Source organism: Leptonychotes weddellii, chromosome 4 (assembly GCF_054177405.1).
Source record: "Leptonychotes weddellii isolate Sample4059 chromosome 4, ASM5417740v2, whole genome shotgun sequence".
NCBI classification, from domain to species: Eukaryota; Metazoa; Chordata; class Mammalia; order Carnivora; family Phocidae; genus Leptonychotes; species Leptonychotes weddellii.
Window position 1 is genome coordinate 140,102,812 of NC_138372.1, and position 14,240 is coordinate 140,117,051.

The following is a 14,240-nucleotide window of genomic DNA, read 5'->3' on the forward strand; positions in this document are numbered from 1 at the left end:
TATCAAATAAATAAATAAAATCTTTAAAAAAAAAAAAAAAGAATGAAAGGATGAAAGAAAAAGTAACTTTAAAAAGTTAAAAGTACTTTAGGGTGAGTAATTCCATGCATTCATTATAGGGCAAATGTGAAAAGTATTGATGATATTCTCAGAGCACTAATTTGATGGTATGAACATCTCTTTGTTTCTTGATTATGAAAAAGTTTGAGGAATCTCTTTGTAGTTGCCATCGCTGAGGTGATTATATTCCCTACAGTCCCATCCCCTCATTATAGTTTCAGGTCATAACCACCAGAGACGTGAAGAAGGGAGGTCCCTGAGAATGTGATTATTTGGATTCTTATTAATCATCTCGTTGGCGCTGTTGGTCTTTCCTTAAATTGTCATTGGGATCTCCTGAATGTAGTGTAAGGTTTGCTCACATTTTTTAGGGGAGGAATCTGGGAAGTATTTAGGTTAAATGTAGTACATTTGGTTGTGGAATCAAAAGTTACCTGTGCGGTTTGTCTGCTGTTCTTTTCTGCACTGTTATGCAATCTTGTCTTTGTCAGTTTTTTTGAAACAATGAGGAATTTAAAAATCCTGTAGTTGTTAGACCTTGGTAGAATTGACAGATGGGAGCTTAATGACTTAAATGTTCCAGTTTTTAAAGGCTGAACACTGTGATATATGGAGTAGATTACAGTTTTTACTTATCAAGTAATCTAATCCTCAGAGCAGTTTTTAAGGTGACCATGTGTACTTTGACATAGATACTCTTGTAGAGCTGCACAGGGAGATTGGGAAGTTCTGAATTACACACTCGGTTTATAAATTTGACACTAGGCGTAACTGGAGGGCGCCTGGGTGGCTCAGTTGGTTAAGCGACTGCCTTCGGCTCAGGTCATGATCCTGGAGTCCCTGGATCAAGTCCCGCATTGGGCTCCCTGCTCAGCAAGGAGCCTGCTTCTCCCTCTGACCCTCCCCCCTCTCATGTGCTCTCTCTCTCTCTCTTTCTCTCTGTCTCAAATAAATAAATAAAATCTTTAAAAAAAAAATTTTTTTTTGACACCAGGCAGTTCTACACTCTGAACTATTTCTGTGGTAAACATGGCCGTTTTTGCGTGTTCATAGCAAATGGTTCTGTTTATAAGATGCTTGTGAAATTACACGGGAATAATGCCTTGTCTCCTTTGAAGGGATAAGTGAATTTTGGAGACATACCAAGTGTGTGTACAAATCCCCAAGCTAAATGTGTTGAAGACTTAGCAGTTTACATCATTTTTTCTACAGTTGTTCTACTTTATTAGGTTTGAAGTCATTTAGCATAGGGTTTTTTCTGGCCCTTATTGGTTCATGTTGCAGGAATTTCTTTTTCTTTTTCTCCTATATATTTATTTATCTGAGAGAGAGAGGGGGCGCATGCATGCAAGTTAGGGGAGGGGCAGAGGGAGGGAATCTCAGGCCGACTCCCCACTGAGCATGGAGCCAGACACGGGGCTCATCCCCAGGACCCATGAGATCATGACCTCAACTGAAACCAAGAGTTGGATGCTCAACTGACTGAGGCACTGAGGTGCCCCTTGCAGGAGTTTCTTAATTTGTCTACCCGTTTATCCTCTCTGCCATTGAGCATATGGTCCTCAGATTGTCCAAAGCCTTGTTTTGACCATGTTACACTTCTCTCTAAAGTCTGACATCAGAGGCTATCTATCTATCTGCAATCTGGCTCTAGGCTACCTTCCTAGCCTAACCTCCCCTTCTCAGCACAGCCCTCTGGGCAGTGTGGATCCCTTGTCATCCTCTGAATGCCCTTGCTTTTCTGCCCCTCCTGATCTTGACTCAAAGGATGCCCTGCAGCAAGAATGTACTTTCTTCCCATCTAATCATCCTTTCAAAACCATTCCTGTCCTTCATTGCCCTGCTCATGAGTCATTATGCTTTTTTGATATATAGTAGCTGGAAGTGATCCCTTTTTCCTTTGTGCTTCTCTCTCTGTAACCTGGTATTCTCAGCTGGCACTTAACCATAGATTACTTTGTATTTAGTCATTTGTGTCTTTTGGTGTCTCTCCATTTCGATGTGAAACTAGTGTTGTTTGTTTTTGTCTTGTATACTTTTGTATCCCACCCAGGGCCCAGAGGCAGACATGGAACTGGAGAAAGAACACCAAAGTCCACAGACACTATGTTTCTAGTCCCAGCTCTGCCATTAGCTGGTTTTGTGACTTTGTGACTTTTTGTGATTAAGTCACTTATTCTCTTTATACCTTAACGTCTTTACTTATATAAAATGAAGGGATTGACAAAGTGATATCTAGGTGCCTCAGTAGTTATGGCACTATGGTTTCTCTTTAGCACTGTTCTTTGCATGTAGTAGATGCTTAATAAATAGTTAATGAATAAATAATACAGGACCTCATTCTTCATCATTAGTGTTGCTTGTATTCTGTTGCCTGTCAGATCTCTTTTGTCCTAAGTGAAAGCATGTAAGTGGTGAATGCTAGCTCCTCCCAGCCTCCATCCTTTGTTGTTGGTCCTTGCAATCAGATTCATTGATCCATTTTTGTCATACAATGTATGTTTCTCATTAGTTTCCCATTACTTTCTTTCCAGACTTAATAAACATATTGCATGTAGTCTCTTTAAATCTCTACAGTTACTCAGTTGAGCTTCACATATAACAAAATCTTGGTCCCTTTTATCCTTAAAACCTTATTTGTAGAAGTTATGACCCATGTTCTATATTATACAGATAGATGTAATGGGAACAGATATGGTCAGATTCATGTGCTTATGTAGTGTGTTCATTGTATAGCATGGAATATAGGTCTTTTTCCTGAAAATGATTGTTGATTTTTTTTTTTTTTTTGTGCCTCCCAAGGGTGGTTAAGAAAGTGGCTCAATACATGGCTGATGTATTGGAGGATAGTAAAGATAAAGTTCAGGAGAATCTGTTGGCCAATGGAGGTAAGCTAATACTTGAGGATTTGATACTGACTTACATAAGGTGAGTGATTTAGCTACGAAAACAGGGAATAGTAGTTGAGTGTCTCTTTGACTCTACATTTTTTATTCTTTTCATTTGAATGTGAAAGGGTCTGTGTTTTGAAGATTGTTGAAGTATAGACTCCTAGAAACAATTATCACCTGGTTTTAATAGATTTATTTTTGGTTTAAGTTGGCGAAGAAAGAACATACTTTTGTCAGATTCTACTTATTGAGGAGACAGTTTGAAGTTTCTTAATCTTTGTGTCTCTTTCTCTGACATTTGAGGCATATCACGGGTATGCACATATTCCATTTTTTAAGTCATCAAATTAGGAGCATTTTAATATATAGCTATATATACACACATACACACATAAAAATGTGTATATATAAAAATATAAAATTTTGAGTAAGGAGAAGAGAGCCAGTCAGATTACAAGGTAAAAAGTGTTGATTAATCCATGTTATTTAATATAGTTCCACATTTTTAAAATCAGGACTCTCCAGCAATGATGACATCTTTACTGATTCCATTAAAAGTTATTACTATGTAGGAAACTATAAATATTCTGTTGCTTCTCAGTAATTAATTTATTTCCTTATTTCAGTTGACTTGGTTACTTATATAACAAGGTTTCAGTGGGACATGGCTAAGTATCCAATCAAGCAGTCCCTGAAAAATATTTCTGAAATAATCGCCAAGGTAAGATAAAAAATGACACAGGTAGGACACAGTGATTTATAGTGGCTTTATTTATTTTATAAGTATTTAGCTGGGAAATACCCTTTAGGTTTTGACAAAGCAACTAAATGATATGTGACTGATACAAACAGGAGGTACCCTTAGTACAACTTTACCAAAAAAGAAAGATGTTAAAATATAACACTTTGCTGTGTACATTATCCAAGTTGTGCTGTTTACTTACTTAAGTGGTTAACTTAGATATTTTATCAATGGTGTTTAAGTAAGAAAGTAAACTTTAAAATTCTGTATTTATGATTTATACAAATTTAAGGGTAACAGATTATGTAGAACAGGAAACTGGAATCTATTAAAGATTCAGTAGTCATTCAGGTAGATGAAAATGATTATTTTTTTTAAGATTTTATTTATTTATTTGACAGAGAGAGACACAGCGAAAGAGGGAACACAAGCAGGGGGAGTGGGAGAGGGAGAAGCAGGCTTCCCGCAGAGCAGGGAGCCCGATGCGGGGCTCAATCCCAGGACCCTGGGATCATGACCTGAGCCAAAGGCAGACGCTTAGTGACTGATCCACCCAGGCGCCCCCAAAATGATTACTTTAGCATGGTTATGTATAGTACTGATTCAGACATTAAGCTTTATGGGTTCTCTGACACCTTCTGACATTCAGTATCGATCCTCTACCCAAAAAAATGCCTGTATTCACGTACACATGATTTTATGTACAGTTTCAGGGAGTACACAGATCCTGTGAAGCTCATCCATGAACTCACCTTTTATATTGTAGTCCTTGAACTTGAGAGAAAATGTAGAAGTCTTACCTGAAGCTATAAACAGGGCAAATAGACAAGGCCCTTTTAATTGTCAACATTGTTATGATCTGGCTAGGATGAAAATTATGGTTTAAATGATTTGGACAGGCTTTTTCCTGGCTCCCAATGACTTTATTTGACAATGTGCTCTATATAAATAAGTAGATTATTAAGGGTTTTAAAACTGAAGTCATCATTATAATTTAATGAAAGTGAGTAGTTTGATTATATAAAATGATGCTCTTACTATGACTGAGCCTTACTTTCTTTTGATCCTTATCAAGGATCTAATCATCATCTTCTGATACTAGTATAGATGAGGAAACAGGCTCATAGAGGAATGGTAATAATGGTAGAGCTGAGTTGGAACTAGTTCTTCAAATGTTAAATCTGCTGATTTGTACTTTCTTCCTAAATTGTTAGTAGTTTTGTTTTTTTTTAAATCAGCTTTTGTAACATTTATAAATAATATTCATCCACAATTGTAATTTAATTGCAAAAATATTTTGTGTAAGAATAGTGGTGTTGTGAACAACAAAACCGTGTAGTTTATTACTTTTGGAAATTAATCATTCAGCCTTCTGAAGTTAAAGACTTTTAATCAATAATCTCTGTACCCAGTAGCCTAGATTGCATTTATGTGGTTTAAGAAATAGTATCAAAACAGTAATTAAAATATATGTGGACTAAAACATTATCTTTAGTAGAAAAGATTCATATGGAAATTACCAGAGTTATTAAAAATGAAGTAGGTTATTTTTTTAAATGACCTTTTTTAAAGTTGTGCTTTTAAAATAATGGTTCTTACATCAGCAACCAGTGATGGTGTTTTTTAAAGTAAATGTTCAGGTACAGCTACTTTGTGTTAGTAGAGGCAGATTTAGGAAAATTTTGCCTATTTTTCTTTTTCATTTTTAAAGGGAGTGACTCAAATTGACAATGACCTGAAATCTAGAGCATCCGCATATAATAACTTGAAGGGAAATCTTCAGAATTTGGAACGGAAGAATGCGTAAGCGTATCAAGTATATGTGAATATTAAGAATTGGGGAAGCACTCTAGCATGCACTGAACGAGCTATTGTTGGGGTTTAGTGAATTCCAGTTTATGCTGTTTTTGTAATCAAAACGGTGTTTGTTTACTTCATGGAGAAAAGTTTATTAATTCAGCCTAGTCAAAACAGATGCGAGACTGATTTATTGTACTTGTTTGTTTATCCCTTTATGCATTTAAGTTTTTACTGAAAAATTGTCTAAGATTGTTTTAAATCAAATCATAGTTTAATTGCATAGCAATTACTTGCTTAAAAGAATTCTATCGAAGAATCCTTTTACAATGTAATTTATCTGCTTTTCTGTTTTCCAAGTTTAGCTTTTTTACGTTAGGTTTTTAAAAGATAGAACACATTTGTTTTCTTGATCTCATCGTACTATGACTACTGCAAGTGTAGCTTTAAGCATTTAACTATTCAAGTTATGCGTTCATATTCCAGAGGGAAAATTGGTTGGATACCATCAGTGGTACAAACAGGGCAAGTCATTTTCATTATGAAATGTACTGGGAGACCAAATGAAGACTGATTTGAAAGAGTTGATTATTGGGTTAACTAACCAAAATTGCTTAGTATCAGATGATACCCAGGGAGAGGGAAGAAAATCAAAGGTTGTCCTTAGATGATATCATTTTGTAATTATGATGAAATAGACTTTAATTGACATATAATGAATAACACTTGCCCAGTCAGGGTATTACGTATGTAATCAAGAGAAGAGCTGAGTTATAATAATTAAAGCAAACACAAAGGAAGATACTAGAGGCAAATTTTGATAAATGTTGACATTTCTTTAATAGTGAGGGCGGGAAATAGCTAAATTTTGACTTCTTGCAAAGTAAAAACGTTAATAACGTTTATTACGTTAAAAACGTAATAAAATTAATCCTTTTCTCGAGATGTATATATAGTACATATATGTGAATATAATTAGCCTGCTATTTCTTTACTTGTGTTATGGAGGCATTATCAGCCTGATTATTTTTTTCTTACTCCTCAGAGGAAGTTTGCTAACTAGAAGTTTAGCAGAAATTGTGAAGAAGGATGACTTTGTTCTTGATTCAGAGTATCTCGTCACATTACTGGTCGTAGTTCCCAAGTATGTCTTGTAATTACAAAAGTTTTTTACTTGTTAAAATATAAGAAAAATGTTAGTATCTGATATTGTAATTTGAAGTGTTCCATAGAACCCAATTGTAAAGGGACTGTTACATTGTCCTTCATTCTGTGAACCAACATGTATTCATATGGCACACATAGTAGAATTGAGTTCATAATCTGGTAATGGAGACATCAGTTATAAATTGCAATTCCAAATCAAATTTAGCAGCTTAGTAGAGTGGGCTTATTTAAAAATTAAATAATGCTAAATTTTTAGATTTTTAAAAAAATACAGATTTTAGATTTTTCAAAGTAGGAAGCTCTTTGTATTTGTTTTTCTGAAAAATCTTTGATTGGTTAGGATGAATTAAACCCTTTAAGAAGCAAAGGATGGATTAGGTCAGGGGTTAGCAAATTTTTTCTTTCAAGGGCCTATAGTCAATATTTTACATTTTGCAAGCCCAAGGGTCTCTTACAACTACTCATCTCTGCCATGTCAACTTTGTGGTTGTAGCTGAAAGCAGCTGTACATAGTACATACAAAATGGATGTGGCTGTGTTTCAGTAAAACTTTATTTATGAAAACAGGCATAGGCTCTGGGCATAGTTTTCCTGGATTAGAGAATCCTTTGAAATCTTCTTGAGATCAGCTCTTCTGTGATCATAGTTTGTCTTGGTAAAATGAAATCTTTGGACACTCATAGGAAGGATTAGAACTCTGTGCACATGCATGCGTGTGTATGAGAGAGAAACACTGTTAATGGTTTCACTTCTGACTTGGAGTGAAGTCTCGCTATCAGGGAATCTTTGGAGGATCCAAACTGAGGTGGGAGATTTGGGGATTCTTCACAGAATTCTTGCACGAATTCTTCCTTTGCTGTGTTCTCCATTTCTATCTGGTTAGGGAACTGGGAATATTGGAAAATGGTAGGAAAGCACCTGCATTGAATTTACTGTGGCTACAATATTATCTGGCTTCTGCTTTTCTCCCCTTACTGCAGAATACCAGAGCACTGATTATTTATAATAAACTTCTTTGTATCTGTGTCTTTATACTCTGTAGGAAAATAACCTTTGCCCAGATAAAAGATTTGCCACAATCTTTATTGAAAATTTGTGTTTAAGATCAGAAATTTTTATAGTTTTTTGTACATAGTAATTGAAACATAGGACCTAGGGTACCTTACGTGTTGAATTATTCACTATGTGGCCTACAAATACTGCAGTTCATTAAATTGCAAACATAACTGTCTTTCTGCACACGCCCAAATCCGTTGGCCTCTACAGAGCGTTGTTGCACAACGTTCTGTGCAGCATGGTTTGCTGTCACTTAATTTACTCAATGCTTCCTGGTACACTGTGCTTTTAGTAAATACGGTTTGATCCAGCCTTTTGTAACGGCCAGTGAATAGACATGATAGAGATTTCAGTATGGCCTTTAAGTTAATTAATTTATTTTTAATAAGGTAATGCATTTACCTCTGAAGTGTGAAAGTCATTTAGAATCTGTACTTTGCTTTACTTCCTTTCGAAACTTAGTTCTAGGATGTGCCTCTTTTGCAATAGTTACTGGATATAAGAGTGGTGAACTGTATTTCCTGCTTCACACTTACTGTTTCTCAGGAGGAAACTTGAATTTTTTTTTTGGTTACATAGATTTGAGGTATACATTAGTTGAATTTCCTGTTTGTCCCATGTTTTTTTCTCTTTCTGGTTATGGCAGGAGGTAAGACTTCTTTTTTCTTTTCCACTACTTACTGTACCTTTTCTGCAGGTTAAACCACAACGACTGGATTAAGCAGTACGAAACACTAGCTGAAATGGTAGTTCCAAGGTCTAGCAAGTAAGTAGTAGTCTTTGTAAAACCCGTTTCTTTCTTTCCTAGAATTCCTTTTTAGAGTTGGGATGTTGGGTTAGGAAATAGCTTTATCTTTTCTTTGTGGTAAATTTACGGTTTCAGGACCATCTTTTTCACCTTATGAATAAGTAAGTCTAGTTATCGCAGTTAAAGACCTGGAAGGGACTTTGTACAGTCTGATCGACTGTCTCATGTTTATAGGTGGAGAAGTTTGAGGCCACAGGGGTGAAGTGGTTTGCCCAGAGTCACACATCTCATTGATGGCAGGGCTAGAATTAGAACCCAGGTCACTGGTGTGGTACTTTTTCTGCCATGCTTTGCCACCTTCTGAAAATTTTTCATTCAGTATTTATTGTATACCTACTATATGTCTATAATTCTTCATTTCTCTTGCAAAGGAAGTATACCAAAATGGCTGCTAGAGTACCATGTTGATCTCAATTTTCAGTGAGCATAGATTCTACCTAATCTATATCTTCCATTAAAAAAAACTTGTATTAAGTGTTTTTAAATATACAGATTGATAATACATTATCTAATTTGATATTTACAACGATTCTGTGAAGTAGTTGGAGCAGTTATTCTTGTGGAGAAAGAAGTAAAAATACAGAAGAATTACATAGTTGCCTAAGGCATTTGGCTGCATTGGCTGTATTAGTGTCCAGGGAGAAAGTTAGGACTAAAAGTCAGGTTTTTTAATGTTAGGTCTTATACTGTTGACACTGCCATGTCATTTTTTCCTGTATTCTGTCATTCCGCACGAGATGTTCTTTGAGAAAATATTAAGTACGGTGTATATGCATCCCCCGAGGATTCTTTCGTATGGCTCTGCCTCAAGAGGTGGCAACATGCGCTGAGAGAGCAGAGAGTAAAGAAGTGGTATTAGTAAGGGTAGGCCCATGCAGTATTTTCTTTTCCAGTTTCATTGTGTCATATGGGAGGTAGCTTAGTATAATGGAAAGAGTGCTGGGCCCAGGGATTTGAGTTCTGTTGCTGGTTCTGCTACCAACTTGCTGTGTGACCTGGGATAAGTCTTTTACCTTCTCTGGGCCTCATTTTTCGTTGTCTGAAAAATGAGCATAGCCCCTTCCCAGTACACATTATGTGGCTATTTTAAGGCTTGATAAGATATACAAAATATAAGGTAATAGGATTATCATAGTTTCACAAATGTTGATTTTTTTGAGAACTAAACCACAAACCTCTGCTCATACGAATTTTTTTTTTTTCCCATTTTGGGGAATACCTTCCATTCTCACCAGCCCTTCACATGGTAGACTAAAGACTAAGGGACAGCCTTAGTTTTCATATTAGTTTCCCACTGAAGCTGTTTATCCTGACGAATAACAACTTCTTATACCTTTATACTCTGTAGGACATTAAAGCCATAGAGGTTGACTTTATGTCTGAGAGGAGGGGAAGGAGGAGACCAAGGACCCAGTGTATACAGAATGTCCTCACAGGTTGTACATATGCCAGACCCAAGGTCCCGGGGAGTGGTGTGTACCTGTGTTCGGGTTTACTCTGAAAGAAGGACATTAAAAATATTACTTCAGAGATTTACATCTCTTGAACATTACTCTAGTAGCTTGAAGGAGAAAATGCCAAGCGGTAAGAGTTCAGTGTAGACAACGCCTGTCTTCTGGATGACGAATACGTGCTCCCTGAGCACCAGTCAGTGCAAACCTCTTTTCTGCCTGTGTCTCTGTTCTGAAGGCCTTTGGAACCGCTGACATGAAAGCTTCGCTGTTTAAATTTAGTCCACGAGAACAGCAGCAGCTCAGCCAGTGCCGTGACAGGACGGCTCATCATGTGGGGCAGACAGGCTGCGCTGGGTTCATTTGGCATTTTGTCCAATGTTCAGGAAAGATCTCTCTGACTTGATGCTGGATTTTTAGCTTATCATAATAACATTTTTGAGTAGCTGCTGTGTGCTCGTGATTGTTCTAAGTGCTTCATTTTTAAGTCATTTGTAAGTAGTAATACTTTGACTTGTTGCTTTTTGGCACTTGAGTCCTTACTCTTGGGAGCAGTGAAGATGAAAGTAGAATTGTGAGGTAGAAGAACGGATTGAAAAATACGGTCTTCAAATCTGAAGGAAATAATTTCATTTAAAAAATGCTTAGAACCCAGCTATTTGTAAAATATTCTACTTGAGTCTTAAAATCACTGGACAGTTTGAACTCCCACCATTGTTGTGTGGATAAGTGCAGGGCTGTGCGTCAACGCTGCACAGTTACGGCCAGAGAAGTGGAGGCTGGGCTGCTGGCTGCCGCTCGTTGGGAAAACTGTTCAGAGAACGGTGTTTTTCACTTGTACTCAGGATTACCACTTTCCTTTTTGTCTACTTTTCCTTGTGAAGGTGGTCTGACCAGGTCCGATCACTAGTTGACTTTTGCCTTTTCTCTATTTTTGGAAACAGTACCACAAACGCATGGGTGCTTCCCAGAGGTTTTTGGTTGGGGAGCTAGAAGGACCCAGCTACGAAAGCCTAGGAAAAACTGTACTAGCCCTTGTGCAGAGAAAAGTTTCCCCTGTGTTTTGGAGCAGGGGTTGCAAAGATAACTTTTATGAAGAAAAGCAGGAGAGATGTCTTGGCAGTGACATAGGAAGATTAGTTAGGGAACAGAGAAGATGGCAGGTCTGAGTTTTAGGACCGAGCTAAGAAATCCGAAGCAGCAGACAGCACTAGTGAGCTCTAGAAGCAAGGCTGCTCACACAGGTGACTGCAAATGCCGTGCAGTGTCTGGAAAACGTTGGCGTCTCCTTCAGGCCCGCTTACACCTGTGTGAAGGTCGTGCTGCTACTTCTACGTAACGGTAGAACTAAAGGAAGGTGTGCGTTTGGGTCATTTATTTGAACGTGGTAGAACTTGTGCAACCCGGCTTAAGCTAAACTAAGCTCCCTTTCAGGCACAGTCCAAGTCCATGTTTCATCACGAGAAGATGGCACTTTCTTAACTCTTTCCTCTCCTTCTGGCTTTCATTTTGTTTCTCTGCCTTGGTCTCCTGTGTCACTTAAGGTCACTGCTGGTTTTGGCTTGGTTTGAAATCCCTCCAGCTTCTGGCTTCTCATTTCCCCGATCCCTGCAGCTCACAAACCATCACCTCCACTTGAGTTTTTTTGGTTGTTGTTTATTTATTTATTATTTTTAGAAAGATGTTATTTATTTGTCAGAGAGAGAGGGGGAGCGGCAGGCAGAGGGAGAAGTAGGCTCCCCACTGAGCAAGGAGCCTGATGTGTGGGACTCAATCCCAGGACCCTAGGATCGTGACCTGAGCTGAAGGCAGATGCTTCACTGACTGAGCCATGCACGTGCCTCTCCACTTGAGTTTTGTAGGCTTTTGCCTTGCCTCACTCTTGACCTCTAAAAAGGCTTTACTTCTGGGCTCTTAAATCTGTAATCCAGTTCTTGAAGCGGAGCCTTCTTTCCATCTTTTCCACTGTCCCAGAACCTGCTCTTTGACCTTGTCCACATCTCTAGTCCCCACCCCTTTGCTCTGACACTGTTGATTTCCTCCAGTCATGCTTCCTCTTCTGCTGAGCCTGGACTCTCGAGCCATTCTTCAGCTGTTGTCTTGCCTGCACCCTCATCTCTGGCCCCGTGACCTCCTGCAAACTCTGTCTCCGAATTAATCTGCAATGCAGCCTGCTGGCTTCTGTGCCTGAGAGCTGGAGAGAATCTCTTAGCCCTGAGTATTGGCGAGTCTAGACATGGGCTCTTCTGTCTTAGTGGGACAGCCATTCTTCTCTGAGCGCCTTTTCAGCCACACCCAGGGCTCTGACTTCTGCCTGCAGCTTTGGGACTCCGAAATCTCCGTCTGTGGCCTGGCTATCCCCATAGTTTCAGACTCCCACACCTGGGTTCCTCTTGGGCACTGCACATGTCTGCGCCACAGGTAACTACCAATAGGACATTATCCCCTCCAACCTCAGCCTGAGTCGTCCATCTCCCTTGTAGTGTGTGGCCCAACGTGTGCCTAGTTACCAAACCAGACCATGGTAGTCGTTTTGGACTCTTACCTCCCCCTCACTGCCTGCCCTTCCACCACCCAGTCTAACAGCTGTGTTATTTCTACCTTCAGTAGCATTTGGTTGACTCCTACGAAATTGCTATTTTGTAGGTCAAAAATGGTCAGATACCAACAACTTCATATGGTTCAGCTGACTTGAACCCCCCCCCCCCGTAGCTATAGCCACTGCTTCAGTTTAGATTCCCGTCTCTTGCCTGGACTGTTGGAATTGCCATGAGCTGGTCTCCTTTATCGCCACTCTTTTTTTCCTCTCATCAGTCTCCTGCGTTGATGCCACTTTCATTTTTGTGGTGTACCGATCTATTACTGGCACAGGAGCGTGCACACACACCCACCCCGTGTGCTCTGTTACAGCTATGCTTGTATCTGGCAGAGCCCCAGATGCGCCATGCTATTCCACACCTGTGTGCATTTGTGTGGGGCTCGCCTGGCATGTTCTCTCCTTTGCCTGTCTTTCGGACTTGCACTTGGCATCACTGCTTTTGTGAAACTCTTTAATGTCCCCTGAGATAAAGTTGTCCGTTCCCTTTTTGCCCCAATATGTCACATATATCTTCTATTATAACATTTGCAATTTTGTATTGTATTACTTGTTTCTGTCTGTTTCCTTGATTAGACCCATGCTTTGAGGTCAGCGAACCACGATGTCTTAGTTTTATTCCGAATATGTAGCAAGAGCTGGGCACGTTTATAGAGGCTCAGTACATGTTAAATGATTGAAAGTCCATTATGCCAAGGACTCATGGTTTCTTTTTTATAATGTTTTAAGAAATACCTTTCCTGGGGTAGGAAGGAAAAGCAGGTGGTTTCTATTTATTTTTTCTTAATAAGATAGCACAGCAGGATTTAGTCATAAAATAAGACTAAATTTTTATCTTGGCTTCCTTCACCATAGGATTTTGAATAAAGTCAAACAACTTTGCTGTGACCCACGTCTTTACATGATAGAGGAGCCTGCGTAATAGACACCCTGCTCATTGTCACAGAGCCGTGTCAAACATCAAATGCTTTTGAAATGGTCTTTAAAATGGCAAAGTACTGTGTGAGTTTAAAAGATAACTATGACAATGGAGGAATATTGTTAGGGGTCTGCACTAGCCTCTCAGGTTGGATTTGGATTCGTTAGATTGCAGTGTGCATTTTACAGAGATAAGCCTGATAGACCTGACGATCATAAAAGGTTTTTTATTGAGTTCTGTCCACTTGGTACTTGCTGTGCCTTGGATTTGATAGGCACCGAGAGCAAGAACTAAGGGTAATAGTTTTGTGAGAGTATCTCTTATTTATTTATTTTTTTAATTTTTAAGGGTTTTTTTTTTTTAAGATTTTATTTGAGAGAGAGAGTGAGCGAGAGAGAGAGCACAAGCAGGGGGAGTGGCAGGCAGAGGAAGAGGGAGAAGCAGACTCCCCACTGAGCAGGGAGCCCGATGCAGGACTCGATTCCAGGACCCGGGGATCATGACCTGAGCCGAAGCCAGACGCTTAACAAACTGAGCTACCCAGGCGCCCTAATTCTTAAGTTTTTAAAAGATTTTATTTTTAAGTAATCTGTAGACCCAGTGTGCGGCTCGAACTCACAAGATCGAGATACATGCTCTAGCTCTATTGACTGAGCCAGCCAGAGAGGGCACCTTTTTTTTTTTTTTTTTTAATTTAAGAGGGAGGGGGAGAGGGCAGAGGGAGAGAGAGAATCTTAAGCAGGCTCTACTCCC

General features: G+C 38.9%; 1 protein-coding gene across 1 annotated transcript in view; it reads left to right on the forward strand.

The window, feature by feature from the left end:
- ATP6V1C1 (ATPase H+ transporting V1 subunit C1) overlaps positions 1-14,240 on the forward strand; it is a 41,978-nt gene that overhangs the window by 21,438 nt on the left and 6,300 nt on the right. Inside the window, exons 4-8 of the mRNA XM_006744632.3 lie at positions 2,863-2,948; positions 3,578-3,672; positions 5,405-5,496; positions 6,536-6,634; positions 8,411-8,479. Coding sequence (XP_006744695.1) covers positions 2,863-2,948; positions 3,578-3,672; positions 5,405-5,496; positions 6,536-6,634; positions 8,411-8,479 — 441 coding nt within the window. The remainder of the gene's footprint in view (positions 1-2,862; positions 2,949-3,577; positions 3,673-5,404; positions 5,497-6,535; positions 6,635-8,410; positions 8,480-14,240) is intronic.